Source organism: Zosterops lateralis (assembly GCF_965231275.1).
Source record: "Zosterops lateralis genome assembly, chromosome: 2".
Lineage (NCBI taxonomy): Eukaryota > Metazoa > Chordata > Aves > Passeriformes > Zosteropidae > Zosterops > Zosterops lateralis.
The window spans coordinates 35,919,101-35,942,587 of record NC_139763.1 but is presented as its reverse complement, the minus strand read 5'-3'; the positions used below and the strand labels follow the sequence as shown (position 1 = coordinate 35,942,587).

The 23,487-nt window shown below is 38.7% G+C and overlaps 1 protein-coding gene across 1 annotated transcript in view; it reads left to right on the top strand.

The window, feature by feature from the left end:
• Positions 1–381: 381 nt before the first annotated feature.
• Positions 382–23,487, top strand: part of LOC310906168 (uncharacterized protein) — a 42,030-nt gene continuing 18,924 nt past the window's right edge. The window contains exons 1-12 of the mRNA XM_083855230.1: positions 382–723; positions 2,402–2,455; positions 2,533–2,582; positions 3,102–3,251; positions 5,193–5,314; positions 6,765–6,887; positions 9,965–10,388; positions 11,143–11,279; positions 12,490–12,624; positions 13,007–13,169; positions 13,440–13,561; positions 13,848–14,206. Coding sequence (XP_083711356.1) covers positions 2,557–2,582; positions 3,102–3,251; positions 5,193–5,314; positions 6,765–6,887; positions 9,965–10,388; positions 11,143–11,279; positions 12,490–12,624; positions 13,007–13,169; positions 13,440–13,561; positions 13,848–14,206 — 1,761 coding nt within the window. The 5' untranslated portion in view covers positions 382–723; positions 2,402–2,455; positions 2,533–2,556. The remainder of the gene's footprint in view (positions 724–2,401; positions 2,456–2,532; positions 2,583–3,101; positions 3,252–5,192; positions 5,315–6,764; positions 6,888–9,964; positions 10,389–11,142; positions 11,280–12,489; positions 12,625–13,006; positions 13,170–13,439; positions 13,562–13,847; positions 14,207–23,487) is intronic.

Here is a 23,487-nt window from a genome sequence, read left to right as displayed (position 1 = left end):
AAAAAAAAAAAAAAAAGAAGAAAGTAAGCATTAGCCAGCATGTAACATTAATTTGTCCCTTTGAGCAATGGCTAGGAAACAGGCAGCACTCAGAACTGAAGCTGAATGACTCATTTTCTAAAGAAAATACAAGCCTCTTACCAGCATTTCCTCCCCACCCTAGAACTATTTCTCCCAGCAGAAACAACCACCTCACTGCAGCATGCACTCAGGGTTGCCATAAAGTGGAGAAATTAGCTCAATTTCTATTTCTATAACAAAGAACTGCTGCTCTGTAAGTACAGAGATTTTCTCTTTTCCTTAGTGGAAGTGAGGAGAGGTTTATCGGGAACTGTTACCTGTAGCACCTTTCACGGGAGTGTTTCAGGCTTGAAGGAGATCTCTCCTGTCCCTTGAGGGAATGGTGGTTAAGCAGAAAGCATTTTAGCTGCGTCTGTGACGTCCCCCAGCCCAACCCTCTCGCCCTGTGTGAATGTCAGCCTTGTGCCAACAGCAGGGGGAAGTGCAGCTTGAGACTCCATGACAAGCCAGAACATCCAGCTGCTTGGAAGCTCTGGCATAACACGCTTTTCCTGTGGTGAGCTGTGGGACATGCAGCTGGGGCACATTTCGGGACTGCCTTCAGAAACGTTGCACAGTAGCAGCAGTCCTCGTGCTGAAAAAATTGGAATCGTTTTAAGTCACCAGTCTATCAACTGCTTGCTTTGAGGATAACTTGACCAGGTACTGTATTCCTCCTTTACTATGTTGTGAAATACTTAGGAAAATATTAATGGCTATTTGGAATTTTTTGTTTTTCCTTCTGTAGATAAAAATATCTCAAGGATGTTTTTCAAATACTTTTCCCTTTACAACAATGTTATTCTCATACAAGATTATGTACAAAGTGAGAGCTGGAGTCTATGTGTTTATAAGTCTCGATTTTATCTGTATCATGTCTACAAAACAGTAATTTTTAAAAGAAACTTTCACAGATTAAATTGAGTGGTATTAACTGTGTGACTTTTCACCAAGTGTTGCCAAACTGATGCCACAAATGAGTACTGTTTTCAAGAAGAGTGTACATCTAAAAACTTGAATATTTTCTCTGTAGGATTTTAGTATCTTGTAAGTATTTTGTTGGAAAGGTAAAGACCAGTTATAAACTTCTACTCAATATAGGAAAACCATTGATAAAATATGAAAGATATGCAAGGTATTTCTCCCAGGATAAATAAAATAGATGAAGAAAGGGAAGAAAAATAAATTACTTTGGGGGAGGGATTAACTATGGGAGAGGGAGGGAAGAGTTTTGCTTTAAGCTCATTTCAGTTCAGATAGCAGAGGGGACTGTTTGCTTGCAGTTTCTCTGCCTGGACTCGCAATCACCTTTCACTGAGGAATTGGATTGACAGGTATAATATCAGTCAGTATAATAAACCAGTAGCTGTTTTCTGTATATTGCCTGCTATTTTACAGGCAGCTTCTGGGGAAGCTCAGCCTTGAGCTCCAGGCTGTGCTTGAAATTTGTGTCTCTGCTGTGAAACACAGACAGTTAGTAACAACCAACTGCACAATTAAATCTGATTATTTCCAACTCCCTTTTACTTCAACTGTTTTGGAAGCTCATAGGATGTAAATGTTAAAGATGGCTGAAGTGTTCTCTTGTACTTTTCCTATAACTACTTAGGATGCAGAAAAGGCACAAATTCGCATGCAGAAAACTGATTATCTATAGATAGCAATGCTGCATCAGGTCCAGTGCCTGTAAGCAAGTGTTTGGATGCCAGTTTTCTAAGCACAGAAATTTAATTTTTCCCATTGTAGCTTGTAGTGTCGATGGATAAAATGGAATAACTATGAATATTAACTAAACTGCTTAATACATCATTTCTGAAAAACAAAAATAAATATGAAACAAACTTAATTCATAAAATCGAGGTGCTTGGGACAGTTCAGCTAGGAATGGGATAAATTTCAAAGAAGTCTATTTTGAAGCATTAGATCAAAGCTCACTCAGCCCCTACTTCAAAGTCTTCAAATGGTTTATCTCACTGTCCTGACAATGAAAGGAAAAGCCCCAAAGAAACCTTTTCATTTTCAGAGTTAAATAAACAGAGGTCAGGAATTCTTCCAAGGAATTATAATTGTTTGAAAAAGATTACTAGAATTTCTACAACTAAAAGTACATCTTACAAGCCTGAAAGGAAACATAGCACATTATGTAAAAAACCACAATGCTGCTACTGTCTGTGATTTCCTTTTTGAACAGTGAGTATTTTTATATAGATGATTCATGTAAGAAAATAGAATTATTTTTCTATTTTGAGATAAACTTCTTTACACAAAAAGAAAAATGCCTCTAATAAGTGAAAGGCTAGCGATATAAATAGCATTAATGCCTTTACTCTTCTTCATTTAGGGTCTGATCTGAGGTGCACTGGAGTAAGTAAAACAGAATGTTAACAGGCTTTCAGTAAGTTTTTTATGTATTTTTTATTACATTTACTACTAGGAAGATGTAATTATGACAAAGTACTTGTGGTTTTGCAGGATTTGAATGCTCCAAATGCAGAAATGATTTGGCAACTAACATCTCTTTGGTAAGAAAAAAATAATGAGTTACTCTTGTATCATATTTAGATCTAAAGTGAGTGAAGCTTAATAATGATGTAATACTGTCTTATAGAAGAGTAGCATTGTTTATCTCACAATATGATTTTGTTTTTCTTAACTCTTTCACAACCCAAAAATCCCAGTCCAGGCAAAAATTATGTCAGAGGAAGTTGATCCCATTCTCAGCTTCCCAGAACAACTTTTTATAAACATCCAAAGCCACGAAACAAAATCCCTTGTGTGTCATCTGCTACATGTAAATTCCCATGTGAGACTGCTCAGAGGAAACTTGGAAACAATCAGGAAAGAAGATTTAAAGTTATGGTCCCGACAGTTTCCTCTTCATTGTATCAGTTTGGGTAAATGATAAACACTCAGCACACCCTCTGTGTCTGAACAGAGTGGTCTGGTCTGCAGCCACGCTCATGTTGGAGGGTCTCTGGCCATGTGCAGGGGAAGTGATGAATGGCCAGGTTACTGGCTTCTTTCCCTCTTCTGTGTCTCAGGTCACCTCTGGTTACACTCCTGATTTTTGGTCTGCTTGTGCAAGCACCATGCACACAGCCTTCCACCATCCCACGGCCAAACTTTGTCCTGCTGCTGGCGGATGATCTCGGCATAGGGGATGTAGGTTGCTATGGGAATGATACTATCAGGTAAGGAAACTGACCTTAAGGGTGTACAGAGCAGGTGTGATATTTAATGTAAACCTGAAATCCTCTTCCCAGGATTATCTCATAGCCTGGAGGGCATTCCCAGGGCCAGCTCTGCTGTGTGGCACTGCTTTACTATGGGAATATGAAAACAGTTCTTGTGTATTCCTTAATTGCCTAACACTTGAAAAACAGCTATACCCAAAGATAGAAATATTGTTCCGTCTTTCAACACACAGACCTCATTACCTTATTTTAATTCTATGTTACCATTCTTTCCCCGTCTCAAATCAAAATATAGTTAAATGACTGCAATGAGCAATGTTACCTGGAGATATTTCTCTTTTCAGCATCAAGGACATAGATTTTGCCTTCTTTTTGAAAATTGTGCCACAGTATTGCCTGCTGGCTTGTAACGTGTATGAACAAAACCAAATTTGCTAGGATCCCTCCCCTCCAGCAATGTTCTTGCAATCTTACCCTCAAAGGCTTCAGTCAGCAAGTTCCTGACAGGCTGCTGGTGATCATAGATATCTGGTAGGGTTCTGCAATGCCAGGCCTTCACAGCATCATCCCCGAGGCATGGATTTTGTTTTTACACATTCGGGGTGTACTGGCAGGGTGACTAATTAGCTGGGCTCTCTTAGCAACTGGTTCTCTGCAGTGCAAAGAATGGCAGGATTTCAAAATAGCAGTTTGGGAAACAGACCTAGTACCCCTTTGAGGAGGAATGTTTGCCAGATAACTGAGAAGGCAGTTGTGCTGAAGGGTGGAACAACACCAACTGCTTTGCCAAGTTACCCCAGACTGCTCCTCTGGTGAAAGCCTGTGGAGGATAAGAAACCTTGTTGCAGATGTTGTTTCCTGGCAGCGTGTCTTACAGGGAGGAATCCATAACAGTTTGAGTACAAAGCAATGAAACAGCTGGGATCTTTCAAAATCCTACAGAAGGTTTTTCCTACTTGCAAACACCATTGAACTGATAATTGCAAAAACAAACCTGTAAAACTGAAGCTCAATCTAATTTAAAATAGAAGTAGGCACACCTTGAATTGGAAGAAGGGGATATTGTGTTCCGAAATACAATATCTGTCTATAACTAGTGTGCTAGGCAAGCTTTTTTGTTGTTGTTGTTGGTTGCCAGTAGCTTGCAAAATACTCCCTTCTCATTTACTTACTTACCGTATGGCTTAATTCATGGTGCTGTGAGAGATTGCCACTACAGTGTGAAAACATGCAGAATTTCTTTCCATTTTTCTCCTTTTCCCTTCACTACAAATGTCATGAGACATACCTTGTTAACTTCCTTATCTGCACCGTAAGTCACGTAGCATCTTGTCTAGTCATTGTCACAATGTGGCAACTAAATCATCATTACACTGATACACTGAGGCTGATACACGGCTCTTCATGAAGTTAGTGTAGGAAAGGCAGTTATGGAGGAATGAAAGGTCTTTGCTGTGAGGGTGGTGAGGTGCTGGAATATGTTGTCCAGAGAAGCTGTGGATGCCCTATCCTTGGAAGTGTTCAAAGTCAGGTTGGATGGGGCTCTGAGCAGCTTCATCTATTAGAAAGTGTTCCTGCCCATGGCAGGGGGGTTGGAACTTTGTGATTTCTAAGATCCCTTCCAGCCAAAGCATTCTATAATTCTATGATTTCTGCAAGACTCTTCATAGTACATGGGGGGGTGGGGGGAAAAAAAAAAAAAAAAGAAAAGAAAAGGTTACCTTGAAATTCATCCAGATACTGATTTTCTGATTTTTAATGAAGAAAGAAAAAGAGAAATATTTCCCCATCACCTGGGAAAATTAAAATAAATTACAAAAATATTTCCTGGTCATCTTCAAATAGAAGAAACTTCCAAAAATAAAGCTAAGTATATAATTTCTTCTTCCCTTGAAAGACTCTCTGGATGATGTTTGGTGATACTGGTTGCATTTCTAGGACCCCGAACATTGATCGCCTGGCCAAGGAAGGAGTGAAGCTGACCCAACACATCGCTGCAGCTCCACTTTGCACCCCCAGCAGAGCAGCTTTCCTCACTGGCAGATATCCCGTCCGATCAGGTTTGCCTTGCAAAGCCACACACCCTCTAAACAATGTCATACAATGGGCACAGAATAAAGGAAGGTGTGCAAATAGGGGTGTCACAGACACTCCATCCCTCACTGAGACACACAAGGGGTCCTTTGTCCAAATACCTTTGAGTATTTGTATACCTCTGTATTTGTAGGATATTTGTGAACTGATCTGGAGGGAAACAGAGCAAACAAGAACCAGGTCAGCAGAGCATCTTGGTCTCCTGAAAGGCACAATTTTGGTAATGTTTTGATGCTCTGTTGTACAGATTACAGCCAGAATGGTGTTAGAGCAAACTGTTACATTCAAAAAAAGTCACTACACAAAACATCAACAATGGTAACAACACACTTACAAAGCACTAGTTAAATTAATTTCTGTCATAGGTGACTGCTCATCAGATGTCAGAAGCAGCTCAGCCCTGCAGGGACCAGAGTAGGCCTGTGCAGATGTGTCTGTCCATTACCTCCAGTCAAGGTGCAGAACAAGTCATTCATGGGAAATCTTCTTTACGTATCTGTCAAAATTAATCTGTCCTAGGAGATAACAGTTTGACAGCAATATTATTTTTCCTGGTTGTGTTTTTGAAGAAAAACCACTATCCTGTCAAACTGCATCCCTGAGATGAAGAGGTATGAAAAACAAATAGCTCTACATGTTTCTAACAGCAACCCTCAAATGTCTGTTCTATTGCAAATTATCTTCAGAGCTTTCATTCCTGAGGAATTTTGAAGCTGATATGTCATCCTACTTTTATCATGACAGCTCCCACTGAGACTGGCAGTTTGAAAACACACATGGGCTTGTACACACCCTTTTCCACTGTAACAACAGGACCAGAGATGTTCAATGCCACAATGACAGATTGAACTTTACATAGTGCTGTATGATGGGGTTAAGCCAGGATAAAATACTAAATGGTAGGGTGTAAACCTCCAGGTGAAGACAGCTACTCTGTGGGGCTCAGAGATCAGATACCAGCCATGCCACTGTGCAAGGAAACCCTGAGTTCCCTGGCAGCACCCAGTGAGCTGGAGTCTGAGACTGACAGGGGGCTGAAGTCTCCTTACACTCCTCTCTGCCCTCACATGCACACTAAGCAAGTGCATTTCCTACAGCCCAGGTGCCACTGTGACATATAAAATCTCCTATACAACGAAATGCATAGGATATTGTATTTGGAGTGTCATTCCAAATGAAATGAAATTGAAGGAAAAAGAAGTCTCAATATGAGATACAAAGAAGAAAGAAAAGGTACTATGGTGAGTCTTAACTCTTCCTTAATCTTGTCCAGGATCTTTGATTCATTTTCCCAAAGAGCATTAGGACAAATGTTTAATGCTCTCATTTCAATGAAATCAAGAAACAAAAAAGTATTTTGGATAAAAGTACCCAACCCTTTATACTTACTCCGATTGTTTTTTATTGCATTTTTAGGGATGGATGCTGTTAACGATTACCGTGTTATTTTTTGGAATGCTGGCTCAGGAGGGCTTCCTCCAAATGAAACCACTTTTGCCAAAATATTGCAGCACCAAGGATATACCACAGGACTAATAGGTATGGGGGCACACCTCTCCTAAAGGTGTTAATGAATGTGTTCCACCTGTACATCTCACTCAAGCCATTTGTTGTAGTTAGTAACTGCCCGTACCTCAGTTGTAGTATTTTTATTTCCTGATTAAGAATAATATGTAAAAAAACTTCGAACCAAATGTACCTCTCTTAGAAGAACAAGCAGATGATAAAGAGGGCAATTTTTACCATTGACCAACTTTCAAGCATAGCTGTGGTTGTTAAAATAAACAACAGAAAATGTTATTAATTTCTGAATATTATTATGGCAGGTATACCATGCTTAGTCCAATACTATTTCATTTAAAAAAGTAAAAATATAAGTGTCATTTAAATATGCATGATGATGTTTTACACAGTTCAGAGAAGATTGACACAAAAGGGACAGCAGCTACTTAAAACATTAGAGACAGTGTCACAAGACTGGGCCTTTCAGAAACAGCAACAAAGCAATTATTTTTTTCTTCAGTCACAGCATGTCACTGTAGTTCACCAAGATTTCAGTACAGCCCAAAAACACTGCCTTCTTCAGCATCAATGTGAATTTCATTTTACTTTATATTTTATAGTGCTATTTTTTAGTACAGTTGTAACTTTTGGTCATGATCTTTTTTCAGATAATTGTTTATCTTAGATATGTCACATAGTTCCACAGGCTGATCAAGCACAAACATTCCTGGCTGATTTTTCAGCTATTTGCCCTACCTCATCTGAACACGTAAAACATCAAAATCCAAAATTGGTATCTGGCACATAAAAATATTATCTACACAAACCAACTGAATTTATTAATAAAACTTCCTGCAGAAATAGATCTGTATTCATTCAAGAGAATAAATCTAAACTCCACAAGAGAAAACTAAAAACATTCCAAGCAATTTAAATTCTACTTTACTGAAGCTCCATCTCCTGATAGTTTTGTAGCAATATTATTTTAGTTGTTTTAATCAGCTCATAAAACAGACCGTGCATGCTTCATCTTGGTTTCACCATGTTATCACTAGCAAAACAATCAGATTTTTCTCCACCCTCCTCAGGGAATTGCCCTGCAGCAGAGCTGTGCTGCTTTCCTCCCAGAAGCAAAATAGGGAGGCATTTCCCCTGTGGGCATCTAAGCTAAAATCACACTACAGATGCCAAAATCATCAGTTAGATTAACTGAATTGACAGGTCCTGATTAATTGCACCATGGGGCATGATGGAAAGCACCAATGATAAGTGACATACAAAATACCACAAGAATTTTACATTCAAGTCATGAAGCAAAAAATCTCAACACATCTACCTATGTCACAGCTGAATGAGCACTAAGTAGTCTCACCTGAATTGCTCGTGATTGTTTTGCCCTGAGCACAGCCAGTTTAATTGCAAAGTTAAATCCTATTAATAACATGCAGCTTGAAGTGATAATGAGAATGTTTTTTTGGGAAATGCTTTGAATGAAGGTTCTTTGTAGTCAGAAAACCAATGCTGTATAACTAATGCCCTCAGAGATTAATTTATCTTAATTATACACTTAGTTAAGCTTCTGGAGATATGATTCTTTTCTAGCATATCAGAAATCTTTATCGACTTCAGCTGGAGATTTAGGTGTTGGAGTGCATCTAAATTCCAAGAATACTTTAGCTGCACCTGTATTTATGACCAACACACCTATGTATTGATTACAAACTTGTTTCATTGTACAGCTGGTTCTAAATATGCCAGGAGTAGAGTAGAGATTTTAGCTGAAAGCAATTCATCCACGTATACTAGAACTTCCATTCTTTCTTTTTATTTAGAGCTGAGAAGCAGGAATTTTTCTCCTCTGGGGCAGTTTTTCTGCTCCTGTTGTAGTGCACTGCAATTTTATTGAAACCCACTGAGGGTTGGCTGCTATTATACATACTGATAACATACTGATACCATTTCTGGAAGATAACATTATCCTGGAAGTGCACAGTTCCTCTCTCTACAATAAGAAATAATTTCAAATTAGTTTTTGAGTAAAATTCCTAATGTCCATTTTCTTCTGACATCCAAGATCTGCATAAATGCAATTAAACCTCTGATGAGTGGTAGATTTTGTCCACTCAATTCAGACATGTTAAAATCTCAGTGTTCAAATCAAACAAGTTTCCTATGTCACCATGTACGTGCCTGTTTGACCATGCATGTTATAGTATATTCAGTATGTTATCAGTATGTATAAACAGCAGTCTGTCTGAATAGACTGGAGGGGAAGCAAAAGCATGGTTTTGGTGTGCCATTCATGATAGTAATTGGTACGTTCATAATGAAGAACAAATTGTGTTGCAAAAGGTCAAGAGATGTTCCTTTTGATATATGAAAATTTCAATATTTAAAAGAAGTAGGTTTGAACTTTTAAAAATTTGATTAAATACAATGGCAAAAATGTATAAAAACAAAGTCTTTTATTCTCATTCAGTATAGGGAGATACAATGATCATCAAAGTTATTTACAAATGTACAGCTTAATGAGAAACCCTGATCTCCTGAGCTCAAGTTTTTCTGGATCCAGTAGTTTGTCTGGCAAATAGTTACATGGGCTGCTAGTTTGACTACTCTATCCGTATCTCTCCCCTTACCAATCTGGCACTGAATGTTGCCATAGTCCTGACATCAAAACTTCCTAGGAACAAGTCTGCATAGCACTATGAAGGTAAAGGGACAACAAAACAAGTTTATTTTTCCCTATGCTTACAAAAGGACAGCTTCCTCCTATTTGCTACTTGACAAGTCACCACGAATTTTTGCTCAGTTTGGAATTTTTCTCAATTTCTCATTGCCTTTATATGCTTTTTTAAAATGTTTGATCAAAGCTACAGGGCATGAATATATATACAGAGCACCAATAAATGTGTTGAAAATTTATACATTGTAGAGGTTTACTTTAATCAACCTTATTATTATAACTGTATACTTGGTGTATTTCTGTGTAGGATGGAGAAATTATCACAAGCAGAAAACAACTAACCACTTTTTAAGAAATGTTTTATGTAAGGAATAGTCCATTCTTTTAAAATATTATCTCTTTATATTTTAATAACCTTTATTTTCAGGGAAGTGGCATCTAGGTGTTAACTGTGAATCCCGTGATGACCACTGCCATCACCCTTTAAAACATGGATTTGACTATTTCTATGGGATGCCTTTTACACTAATAAGTGACTGTCAGCCAACTGAAACACCAGAGATGGACAGAGCCTTTAGAAGGAAACTCTGGCTTTCCACTCAAGTGATTGGCCTCATTACACTCACTGCTGCCCTTGGAAGACTGACTGGCTTGATTTCAGTCCACTGGAAAACACTGACCTGCCTTGCTGCATTTAGTCTCCTGTTCTTCATGTCCTGGTTCTCAAGTTATGGATTTGTACGGTACTGGAACTGCATTATGATGAGAAACCATGAAATTACTGAGCAGCCAATGGTGACAGACAGAACTACATTCCTTATCTTGAGGGAGTCCATTTCATTTATTGAAAGGTGAAGTCAGCTTCCTTCGACCTCAATTTTTCTGGTTCTTGCTCATTTTACAACTTGTAAACAGCAATTTCCTATTTCATGTCTTCATATGTTTTTATAATTTTTACAATATTATGTAGGCTTATAAGTGCTGTTATTTTTATTAATTTTAAATAATATCAATAGTTACATAAAGTAATTAAAAAGAAAAAAAAAAAAAAAAGCTGCTGCTTAAGGATGCCCCTTGTTCCTAGCTTCACTAAAGCTGATAATACTTCTCAATTTCCATAGGTTGTATTGAATATTTCTAGGCTATATTTAAGAAATATGTACACCTATTAATGAGATCAGCATTGCAGCTTTAAGGAATAGCAGGTGGTGTCAGAAATGTGTGCGTGGGCCCGGGAAGGAGCATCACAGAGCTGTCATGTAGCCTAATCATATACACTGATAAGTGGGCAACAGCAGGCAGGAGATGAACCTGCTGCCTTCACTTCAGTAACACAGTGGTGCTTTGCAATAGCACAAAGTGGATCTTCAATCTGGAAGTTTTCTAGCTATGATTCAGGGTAGAAAAAATGATAATTTTATAAAGACCCAATATTATTTTATCAGACAGATCCTAATCACTGGGTTATAATATTATACAAAGTAAGATTTTTCTGAAGGGATGGTTGAAATATCCATATATAGAAATAATGCATTTTTTCATTAAAACTTATCCGCATTGAGAACCTTCCTCCTTAATAACACAGTGTTGATTTCTGTTTTGTAGAAATAAGCACAAGCCATTCCTCCTCATTCTTTCCTTTTTGCATTCCCACACCCCTCTCCTCACCATGGAGAAGTTTCTTGGGAAGAGCAGACATGGTTTATATGGAGACAATGTGGAGGAGATGGACTGGATGGTGGGTAAGTCAACACAGCATATAACAATGTCTCCAGCTATCTAACACCTAGGTCTAAATAAAAAGGTTTTATTAAAAGAACAAGAAAGATAATTAAAAGCATGTACAAAAAAAATCCTGAGCTTTTCATGAACATCTGTCAATCTTGTATGAACACTGTTGATTTATATTGTTGGCTTTTTTACTTTCTCCAGTCTTGAACCAATGTTCACTCCTTTTTTTTTTTTTTTTTTTTTTTTTTTTTTTTTGTGAAGTGTTTACAAGTTTTAACCATGTTCCCTTAGCTTCTGTCAAGGAGTTCTCCTGTTCTTCTTACCAAGTATGTGAGAATTATTTGGTTTTCTATGATTAGTAAAGACCAGATCATTTCAGCCTCTCATGGTCTTTTCTAAGACACTTCAGAAGGTGATAAAATCGATAAGCAAATTAATTCCATATAGGAAACAGCAGGCTAATTATTTGTGCCTGCTGCATTAAGCAGAGTATTGAATATTTTTCAGCCATAATCATAAATCCAGTTGTTCATCAGTGTTAAATGGTACAACCCCCACAACAAGATTCATGCTATTTTTCAGCCTGTTTTTCCAGAGAGGAAGGAGAATTATTTATCATTCAGTCATGATGGACAAAAAGTACCCACATTTGCAAACAAGAGAAAAGTCAGGTACCCATACAGGAAGAATTTGGTTTCAAACACTGCAAATATAATTAAGAATGTCAGAAACAGCTCAAGAATTACTTTTAAATTTAAAGGAACTTTGTTATTAATGCATATTATATCCATGCAGTAATGTAATGCAAATCCTTACTGTGGTCTAGAAAATATAAGATAAGGGTAACCTTATGTTTTTTCCACAGTTTTCATGATGGCTACCACTGATGCAGTATCTAAATTTTGGGGGCCTTAGATAATAATTTCTTTCCGTGTTTTCACAGTTCATGGTAGTTTTTGCCCTTGACAATACAGGCTTCTTGTCTGTGACTGTGGTTCTTGCACTCCTTTTTAAAATACCAATTAAAAAGTGGATACAACACATCACAAATCTTATGTGCTTTTAGAGACAATGAAATCATAACTACAAATCTCAGTCTTAAAAAAAATATTAAACAATGAGTGGCCTTACTGGTAGATATTTACAAGTCAGAGGTTAAAATTTATGTAGTATGAGGGATATATTTTGCTTTTTAATATACCCATATTCTTGTATTTACAGGCCAGGTTCTAGATGCTATGGACAAGGAAGGCTTGAAAGATACTACACTAGTTTACTTTGCCTCTGATCATGGTGGATGGCTGGAAAGACAAGAAGGCAAAAGGCAGCTAGGTGGCTGGAATGGAATATACAAAGGTAAGAGCTGTCGGGGACAGTGACAACCCAGCAACAACCAGTAAAAAACTTAGGACACCCCTAAGGCTGAAGTAAGATTGTATAGTCAAGGAGTAACACTGGTTTATTACCAAGAAGCAAATATGTCTTGTTCTAATTAGGCATGTAGCAATGCAGTAAATTCTAACCTGGGGAAGTGTCCTTTATAAGCATGAATTCTCAGATTTTGGGGTCTGGTCTGCTGAACACACTTTCACTAATGTTCAGTAGGAGCTCAACAGCAAAAACAACAGAGTAAAGAAGGCTCATCAAGGTAACATGGTAATACAATAAAATTTGTGCAAAAATTCTCTGTATTTTAAATCAAACTTATTTTCAAATTTTTTTTCTTATTTAATGAAAGGTGGAAAAGCTATGGGAGGCTGGGAAGGAGGAATCCGTGTCCCAGGGATATTTAGATGGCCAGGAGTGTTGCCTGCAGGCACAGTTATTGATGAACCTACAAGCCTTATGGATATTTATCCTACAGTAGTTCACTTGGCTGGAGGAGCAGTGCCTCAGGACAGGTACAAACAAAAGCATCTTTATTCCTCCTTTCCCAAAACAATGGAAAATCTAGCTTAGAAATACCTTCTCAGTGTTTGATATTTTATTTTTCAGTCTTGCTGCTTTTCTAGACACATCAATACCTATGAGCTCAGTCACCTCTTCTCTACCTTTGAGATTCAGCCCCTAGCTGCCATATTCTGCAATCCTCTTTCCTGTCCAGAGCTGCCAGCCAGAAGGAGCACAGTCCTGGCCAGCTCACCCCACCTGTGGTCTGTTTCTCGTGCCAGGGTGATCGACGGCCGGGACGTGCTGCCGTTGCTGCGGGGCGCGGTGGCGCACTCGGAGCACGAGTTCCTCTTCCATTACTGCGGCGTTCACCTGCACGCTGTGCGCTGGCACCAGAAGGACAGTGAGTACAGAGCTTCTTTCTGAGGAATTATCTTCAGTCTACTGGAAGGCACATTGTTTCAACACTTTTTTTTTTCCTGGGATTGAATCTTTCCAAGTAGTTCCAGGTGTAATATAAGAACTTACTAGCATTGCCTGTATTGTACAGCGCCAGGAGAAATTACAGTACTATACTAAGTGTAGAGCTGAAGTGCACCCAGAAATGAACTCTAGAAAAACATATACTCTTCCTTATGTTAACTGACAGTGTTATAACCAGCCTTCTGTGATTCTTTCTTTCCTGCCAGCTGGAGCTATTTGGAAGGCTCACTATGTGACTCCCATCTTCAAACCTCCTGGAGCTGGGGCTTGTTATGACAGAGGATTTTGCCCATGTTTTGGGGAAGGAGTGACCCATCATGAGCCTCCATTGCTGTTTGAGCTCTCACAAGACCCTTCTGAAGCCAGACCTCTCTCAGCTGACACAGAGCCCCTCTTTGACACTGTCATCAGGAGGATTGGCAGAGCCATAGAGGAGCATCGCAGGACACTGACTCCAGTCCCAGAGCAGCTCTCTGTGTCCAACGTGGTATGGAAGCCATGGCTGCAGCCGTGCTGTGGGACATTCCCATTCTGTTGGTGTGATAAGGAAGGTGATAATAAACTTGTTGATCTATGAAGGGTAGAACCTGATACTTTCTCAAAAATGTACTGAGATTAAGAAGGTTTCCTTTGGGGGTGTTGACCCATGGGTCATTTGTTTCTCTAAATTGAGCCTTTATAAAATGATTGTTCCAGTGAATGGCACAGTGTTTAGTACAGGTAGCTTTAAGCTGGACACTCTCAGGGAGGGATCAAGATAGATGATCTGAAGACCATGTTTTAACTAGCATCTGCTGACAAGTGAATGAATAGTTCAAATGCACTAAAGCAGGCCAAGATTAGAGCTGTACAAGTAATGGTTCTGAATGTATATTTTGTGCTCAATCTCTAAGCAGTTCCTGGACTGGAGTCTCCCTTAATTTTGTTATCCTTATCTCTCCTTTTGTTATCCTGGCAATGGATAGACCCTAGAATAATTTTTTGCAGACTATTGCTTTCAAAATAATTAGAAAATAGTCTTGCTTCCAGTTCCTCAAAAAATCTTTCTTAGGTGAGGCTTTCTTCTTCCCTTGTAGCTAGTGACCCAGCAGAAGTGATGATGACAGTTGATTGGCCTGGGCAAGGCATAGAGCTTGGAAACGTGACAAGCTGGGCAGTGGCTGTCTGTGCTGAGAGTGTCTGAGAAGGGTGGGACTCCTCTGGTTGGAGTCAACCTCTTTTCATGAAATGTTGGAAAAATCCAGAAAATCCAGCTCTACAGAGGTGGGGCAACTGAGAGGTGTTTGTAAAGATTTCATCCCCTTATCAATCTTGTAGAAGGATGAGACACAAGAGATGTAAAACTCAATGCCATTCATCAGAAGCCACCCTATTTCTTTGTTACAATACCTTATAAACGTTTTTCAGCCTATTAGCTTTTGCCACACAATGCTGCTAAATACTTCTAACACCAATCACCTATTATTTTACACCACGTGGTCTTGCTGCAATGCATATTTCACAGTTCTAATTCTCCAAAATATCTGGTCTGTTTGCAAGGCCATTGTTTGAAACTTGTTTCCAGTTCAGTTTCTCTATCAACAATGTCTTCTCTATTCCATGGCCTTTCTATGTCAGCACACCTTACCTCAGAGTTTACATGCAGATGTACAAGACTATGTGAGCTTTCAGTCAAGCTTTAAGGATCCTCCACAAATCCGTTTCTCACAGCAGAGAAGAAATAAAGGAAAGGATTGTCCTATTCCAAAGCTCCCTTTGCCTCCTGCTCCCTAAACAGTGCTGGCACAAGGGGTTTTTGACATTGATGGCCACAGTAGTGCCACACTGATAACAGGTTCAGTCATTTGGGCACAGGACTGCACAAGTTACCCTAATGTCCAGATCTAAGTCATAAGTGTTTCCTGCTGACAAGTAGCATGTTCAGAAAGTAATAATTTGCTATGAAAAAAGAAATGGAGAATTAAGGTATTTTTTGCTTCACAAGTTACATTTTCACTGCACCAAAGGGCTAGAATTATTTAGGTCTATCTCTTTGCTTTTGTGCTTTTATGTTGCAATTCTTTTTTTCCATTAAAATAGTTGTTCCTAATTAAGTAGTCTTGTGGGTAATGCTTTTTTTTTTGTAGGGCTGTAAATATATCTGTTCACACAGACATGTTTACACTGCTATATCTGAATAGTTAGGCACCTGAGAACAGAATTTGTCCATTTGTTTTACTTCACTGTTTTCAACTGTTCTTTAACAACCATGCCAGGACCAATTTATCTTATCCATCTCATTTGTTAAACATTTGGTTCATTTTAATTTTATTTCCTCTTTTGTTTCCCACAATTCAGTCACCAGGAAATCTGCAGGTAAACAAAGCCCTATAGCTTAAAAGCAAATTTTTATTTTATCCTGTGACTTCATGCATTTCAGACTGTTAGAATTCAACCAGATACTCCATCAGTGCTATTGATGAGAAAGGTGCTTAGTCTTACTATGAAAAATTCAAGACATACACTAAATCCAACACTTTCACATGTTCTGATTGCTGCTACTTCCTCCATTGTTAGATATGTGTGGGTTTTTTCCTCATTTGAGTGTATTCTATTTAACTATTTTTTCTTGGAGAGATTTAAAGGTCTTTTCATATTCAAAATGAAGTGTTTTCTTTACCTGAAATTAGTGTAATCATACCGGAATTTTTCAATTTTCTCAGTCATTTTCCAAGATATCACTTCCATTCCCAAGCCAGTTTAGTATAGGAGACTTTATATCCTCTCAATTTTTTCAACACTGTTAGAAATGTATAGCTGTAATACCTCTGAATATGAGCAAAGCAGTTTTTCTTGTGTTGAAATACTTCATGGCACTGCAGGATATCCATTAGGACTAGAGAGTACTGGAAACCATCTGAGCTAGGATTTGTCCTGAACACTGGTGTTAGCACATAAAAGCACAGTGATCATCCCCTGCTGATCTCCAAAGTGCCATGGGATCAACAGCCATTCAGGGTAGAAGGACATTATACTTGGAATGATTTAGGATTGCTAAAGGCTGCCTTGAAAATAACATACTTGGAAACAGGTTAACTAGCAAATACTAATCAGCTTGCTCACATGCTTGCTCACATTTCTTTTTTTTTTTTTTCAACAATATTCGTGGGCTACTATTTCAGTGCAAATAATTTGATAAGACTGATTTTTTCTGCTTAGTCACAACACAGTTTTCATCTCATTGATTTATAGCCTAAAATGACATAGATAGTGTTCAAGAGAGAATTTCAAGAGCATCTTATAAAACTCCTAGGATCTAAATTTGGATTCTGAGAATGTTTTCAAACACAGTAGAATGCAACATTTGAGCATGAAAATTAAGCTGTTAAGAACATAATTATCTCTTTTCATTTGAAAATTGGACATAAAATGTTTGTCTGTTTTACCAAAAGGAAATCTGTGAAGAACAAGAAAAGAAAAGGAATAATTCTCTAAGAAGTATTTTATATTTTATGGGGGGGGGGGGGTGGTGGTGTTTGTTTGTTTGAGTTTTTTGCATTAGAATAAGAGCAATATTTTTAAGCCGGTTTTGAACTCTCCTGGATACACATTGGTCAAGTGCTTCAGCTTGACTTCAGCATGTAATCATCAAAAAGATCACAGTTTTCAGTGTTGCAAGCTAAACTTCTGTGGATGCCATGACAGACTTTGATAATTTGTCAGGCTTCGTAGATCAATAGTTTTGTCCCTGGACATGCAAGTTGGTATCAGTGATGTCTACACTTGAACACTATCTCAAAGAAGGCTGTCTGTGCTGTTAAATAGCGTTGCAGGGGCAAATCAATGCATCAGTAATCTATGGCAGTATCAGGAAACATCAAAATTAGGATCATAAATTTAAAAACTCACACAGCATCTGTCAATACCATGAAACTGAAGGGACACAATGTTGCCTCATAATTCCCACTACACGTCATGATATTGCATGCATTTTGCAAATAAGCATTTTTATCCTATCTAAAAATAGCAATTGACTCCTTCTTTACTGACCTTGGTGTATTCATGTTGTTTCCCTATGTGTTTCTCTCCCTTTTCTTTTCTCTCACTTGAGAGAGGACTGATGTTTGCAAGTTTCATCTGTGCAGCAGAAGAGTTAACATCTCACCCTGGCCTGTGGATGGCCGTGTGATCTCAGCTGGGGCCCTGCAGCCTCCCTTCCCCTGCCTGGCCACCATGCCAGGAACAGGAGAGAATTACTCTTTTCAAAAACTGGAAATTAAAAGAGCTTTTCCTGGGTTTTGTTCATTCTTACATATGTCTTCCCAGAGACCTATCTAGCTTCCTTAGTGGATTAACATGTTGTCATTTCTCAGAGCTTGCCAACTATTGGTTTTGCCAAGCACAAAGCTCTTAGCAGCTGCTCTCAGAAAACCACTTCCATGGCTGGATCCTTCCCTCCTCACCAAAAATCAATTAATGCAAAACCAGCACACCTCTGAGCAAGGATATGTCTACGCCAAGAATCTCCCTCCTGTTTTCTGCCTTTCTTTGAATAAAGCCCCTTTTCAGTGTATTACAACATAACACATACCCTCTTCTCAAACCAGTATAAGCACACATAGCCAGTAAAAAGTGGGGTCCAGTATGTCTATGGGACTGGAAAGATGCTTGGCAAGCCAGACTATGCAACAACATGTGTATTAGTGTTGGCACAGGAGAGAACTCATGAAGAGAGGAACTATAATAACATGAGAGGGAATTAGCCAGGCTGTCAGGACTGGCGTGCACACATCAATGTGACAATACAATGATGGATTTTCTTTGATTCCAAGGAAGCTGGTTGGTTCATTCTGCATTAGGCAGGGCTCTTCCACTTCCATCCACAGGGTGGTTCTCCACACGGTGTGCTGTAGCTGACAGTCATTGTCATTTACCAGCTTTCCCTCAGTTGCTGCTCAAGCTCTTCTGTTTGCCTTGGCAATTACAGCAGTTGGATTTCCAGCACTGACTTTACAACAATTCTTCCTTACTCAACACATGCTACCAGGGGAAGGCAGAGAAGCCCTCCTCTGCCGCAGGCAGGATGAAGTTAATGCCTTCACCCATTTTTTTAAATGAGACCAACACCTGCCAATTATTCTGATATGATGATATGGGCCGTGGTTTTGATAATCCCTCCTTGGAAGCAAAGATCAGAAAGCCTGAGGTGAAGAGGGAAGTGACAAAGCTCCTGCAGTGAGTGAACATGGTGTAAGTAAAAGAATGGGGGGTTGTTTGAATTTTGGGTTGTTTGGGTTTCTTTTTGTTGTTGTTGTTGGGTTGTTCTGTTAAAAAAAATAAACCAAAACAAAAAAACCTACCTCCTCCCCAAAAAAAACCACCCTTGCCTATGTTTTTGGAGACTTCTTTTTTTCCTTCTTTCAACAGAGCTGAGCCGTCTTTGGTAAAAGAGGAATATGCCACCAATTGCCACTGAGCCCTGGGGCTCAGGGTGGGAGTGGTTGCCAAATCCAGCACTTTCTGAGGCAGATTCCACTCCACTTCCCACAAAACAGCGCCGGGAAGTTGAGCTGGAACAGCGAGCCCTGCCCTGAAGAACTGTGCTCTTTTTTTGGCTAATGGCCTCCAGCCTTTTACTGCCATCACCTTCTGGCAAGCTCTCAGCCTCCACCTGCCAGTGGAGCTGGTCCAGCAGGTTGTAAATAGTAAAAAATGTGGGATTAGGGTTGCAGCAGTGTGTGATAGGGAGAATCAGTGGAGTACAATAATTAACAAGCTCTGTTTTCCTTCCCACTTAAGTGTTTCAAATCAAACTCCAGCTTTTTGAGGTTATTATTATTATTGCTATTATTACTTCATAGAGGTAGACACAAAGCGTGATTTACTTCTGGTTTGCTCCCCTGTGTCCTTCACTCTTTCTCTAGCAGCCATGCCCCAAGTTGTTGCTCTTTTAATCTCATTCTTCTTCCCTCTTTCTGTCTCTGATTTTCCTGCTGTGTGCTGCTCTTGTCCTGGTTGGAAGGAAAGTTCTGTGTTCCCAGATGAGTAGTTTGAAGCCAAAAGGCACAATTAGATTATTTAGACCAGGAACTGCTAACCATAATGTGAAAATTCTCCAGGTAATCTACAGCCTAGTGCCAGACCATCCCTTACAGCTGTTGCTCTGAAGGCAGAGTGCTGCACAGCAGCACCCTGTCTAGAACAGGATGGCCATAATAAATTTAAAAATTTGGGTTACTTGCCACAAGAGTATTACTTACTGACAATGCACAAAGCTATGTGGTAATATAATAATGGTATCAGAGAGCAAGGATTGATATTTTCCAGGCCACTAAAAACTGTATCCCCACTAGCAAATACTGTTGAAGCTGGTTCCCTGAGAGTGCAGAATAGAAAGGGAGGGAAAAAAAGAAAGGCTGCTAATAATCTCCTGCTTTTGGCATCCTTGCAAGGGCATCCCTTGTATTTTGGTTGATGAGCAGCACCTGTTTCTGGCTCACCAGATGCAAGCGCTGAGAAACTGCCGGCGCTCACACCAGCTGGGAGTTTTTAATTTCTTCTGTCTTTTCCCACTTGTTGCCTCTCCTCTTCTGAACATCTGTATACCTAGAAGCTATGGAAGAGAAGGGTCAACAGGGTGGAACAGTATGTGACATATGGTATGTTGAATGTGCTTTCTTCAGAGACATCATGTAATATGAAATCAGCATTTTTAATTACACTTTAATATACTGTTTACTGAGATGAAGCTGTTCTGTAGCATGTGTTTGTACAAGATGGAAGGCAAGTGTCTATTTTCAGCCAACAGCTAAGCAGAGAGAGACTTTTGTACATCACCAGCAAATATTTCTATATATATAATAATTGTAATTCACTTTTTTAATATTTAACTAAGTGTTAAAGAATTTGGAGTTTTGCTCTGATTTTGCAGAAGTGTGCAAATTATTTCTTTCACTATCTAAAGTTAGACAAAGAAAACAAGAAGGCAAATTCTTTTATTGTGTCTAATTACAGGCTTTTTGTTTAATTAACAAGGATTTATTCCAATTTTTTCTGTTGGATTTGGATCTCTCTTAGCATTTTTAAGAAGTTCCTTTCACTCTGGTGGATTCCCACTGAGAGGTGACGTTGTCAGGCTTTTGGGGATGATGGTGAAACATGAGATATCCCTTGCTTCAATAAATATTTTGATAATGGGGAAATATTTTTGAAGTGGAGGTTTGTAAATTTTTTTCTCTGTAAATTTATCTCCTTTTATTTTTCTTTGGTTCAACAAAGCAAGTATGATTAATTCTAATCAAGGAATACATTCAACAAGTGAAATAGAGGATGGGCAAACTACCTAATGCTAAGCTACAACTGGGGAAGAAGGCACTAGTTTTCTAGCAGTTTCAGGCTTGAAGTTTGCTTTTTGTAAAGCAAAGCTGAAAACAAAACAAAACAAAACAAAACAAAAAAAAAAAAAAAAAAAAAAAAAACAAAACAAAAAAAAAAACCAAAAAAAAAACACCTGAGCCTACACAAGGCTGCTGGATATAGAAAGTTTTTACCAATCCATGTTGAGCTATTTCCACATACTTCAGCCCCATAATAATCTAAGAAATTTTTTTTGACTAAATCTTTTCAAGTAACTGTTGAGGCAGCTGCAGACTTTGTGGCATTCCTGGCAAGTGGAATGAATTTTATTGGAAGTTGATTAAGCCTTCATTTATGGCTGACAAATTTGGAGAAAGAAATAGTAGAACAGTTGTCTGTAGTAACAACTGTCAAAGAGAATAAATTTTGGATAAGGTTTGCAGATAATCAAAATTGTTTAATGCCAGTGTGTCCACACAAAATTTGCTGGCCAGTTTCTGCTGTTTGGGCCTCTGTGGGATTTTATCTCATTTTGCAGAAATGTCTAGGCTGGATTATCAGAGTCCTGTGACCTCTTACATGGAGGTACCAGACTTAAGAACTGATGCTCTGCACTTCTGATTGTACCTTTAAAATACTTTCATGGACAGCCTGTTTCCATGCTTTAGAACCCTTTCTCTGAAGAATTTTTTCCTAATATCCTGTCTAAACCTCAACTGGCATAACTCGAAGTCATTTTTCTTTGTGCTGTCACTTATTATTTGGGAAAAGAGACTGACTCCCACTTCACTCCAACCTCCTTTCAGATAGCTGTAGACAGAAATAAGATCTTCCTTGTAAAAAGTTAGAAGGATTGATTGAATTCCTCTTTTACCTCTGACATCACACTGGTGACCGTATCCAATCAATCTGTTGCTTTCTATAAGCTTAATTTATTTTTGGGATTGCATTACTATATTGCAGAGCCATTGCTGCCATTCTCTTCAGGTTGGCAAATTTCTGGCTCCTTCCTGAATGCATTTGTTTGTACTTGGACAAATCAAAATTGTGTTGTTTGAATTGACCCACCTTGGTTTTTTTCCCAAGAACCCTGGACTCAATGAACCAGTTTTCCTAAGGCTTCATTTCCTTTAAGTTTTTGTCGTTCCTTTCTTTACCCTCATTTAGGAAATTAAACACTATTAAAAATTATGTCATTATTTTCCCCTAACCTTTGTTTTAATCCTTCCCTGTGAGCACCACAGAACTAAAATCGTCTCTTCCTTTGTACAAACCCTCACAAAAGGCATGAGGGTCTTTCACAGGTACAGCTTCCCTGTGAAATCTTGAAGGAGCAGATTTCTTGAAAAGCAGGATGCTATAATTTATAATGCTTTCATTCTCTAGATGCACATTGAGCACAGCAGTATCAACTTAGAACATAATTCTAAGGAAAGCATAAGCACCAATTTTTATAGTTGAGTAGGGTTTTTCAATGTCTGATTGCCTGCGCCAATGGCTTCTGCTCTGTCCTAAAGATCATTGTTATTAAGGCTCTGTGAGTTCAGTTATGGTGTGAGTCCATATCGAGGCTTGTAAACAAAAGTCACATAACAGTTGCCTGTATTTTTCTGATGTTTTGTACTTACCTGATTCCTTAAGCAGATGTTGTACAATCACTTAGTAATACTAGCTGCCAATTTTATTTTTTTTCTTTTCATGTTTTTAAGCAATGAGATCTGTTTCTTGAGTGGAAGTCTCTGACCATGCCTCTATCATAATTTTCAGAAATAGAATTCTAGGGAATTTTGAAAAGGTTTACATGTGTATGTATCATATATATGTTTTATACTCTTCTTTCCATATTGCTTTCAAAGTTTACTGGTGTTTAGTAACTAAACATACAGTCTTCCTCCACGGATTGATGAAAAATAATCAATTAGAGCTCTAAGCATGGTTATTTTATAGTTCACAATATTACTACATAACAACTTAGAATATAGACCTGGAACTGTAAGCAGAATGTTACCTGAGATGGAATCTGTCCTTGACCCTATCTTAATCCACAAGCTGGATCACCACAGGGATCAGCAAATGTGCAGCATTTAATACCATGAGAATGTAAAGTGCTGGGGTGGAGCTGAAGACATAAATAAAAGCAGATCTCATAATTTGCACCTTTTTTTATTTTTTTTTTTTATATAAACTATTTGAGCTCTCACAAGACCCTTCTGAAGCCAGACCTCTCTCAGCTGACACAGAGCCCCTCTTTGACACTGTCATCAGGAGGATTGGCAGAGCCATAGAGGAGCATCACAGGACACTGACTCCAGTCCCAGAGCAGCTCTCCGTGTCCAACGTGGTGTGGAAGCCGTGGCTGCAGCCGTGCTGTGGGACATTCCCATTCTGTTGGTGTGATAAGGAAGGTGACAGCACACAGATTTTCTGAGATGCGTGACATGTCCTGTTGATGCCTCAAGTTTTAGCTGTCATGTTTTACAGATTCTGCACTGCCTAGGGGTATAGTTCTGA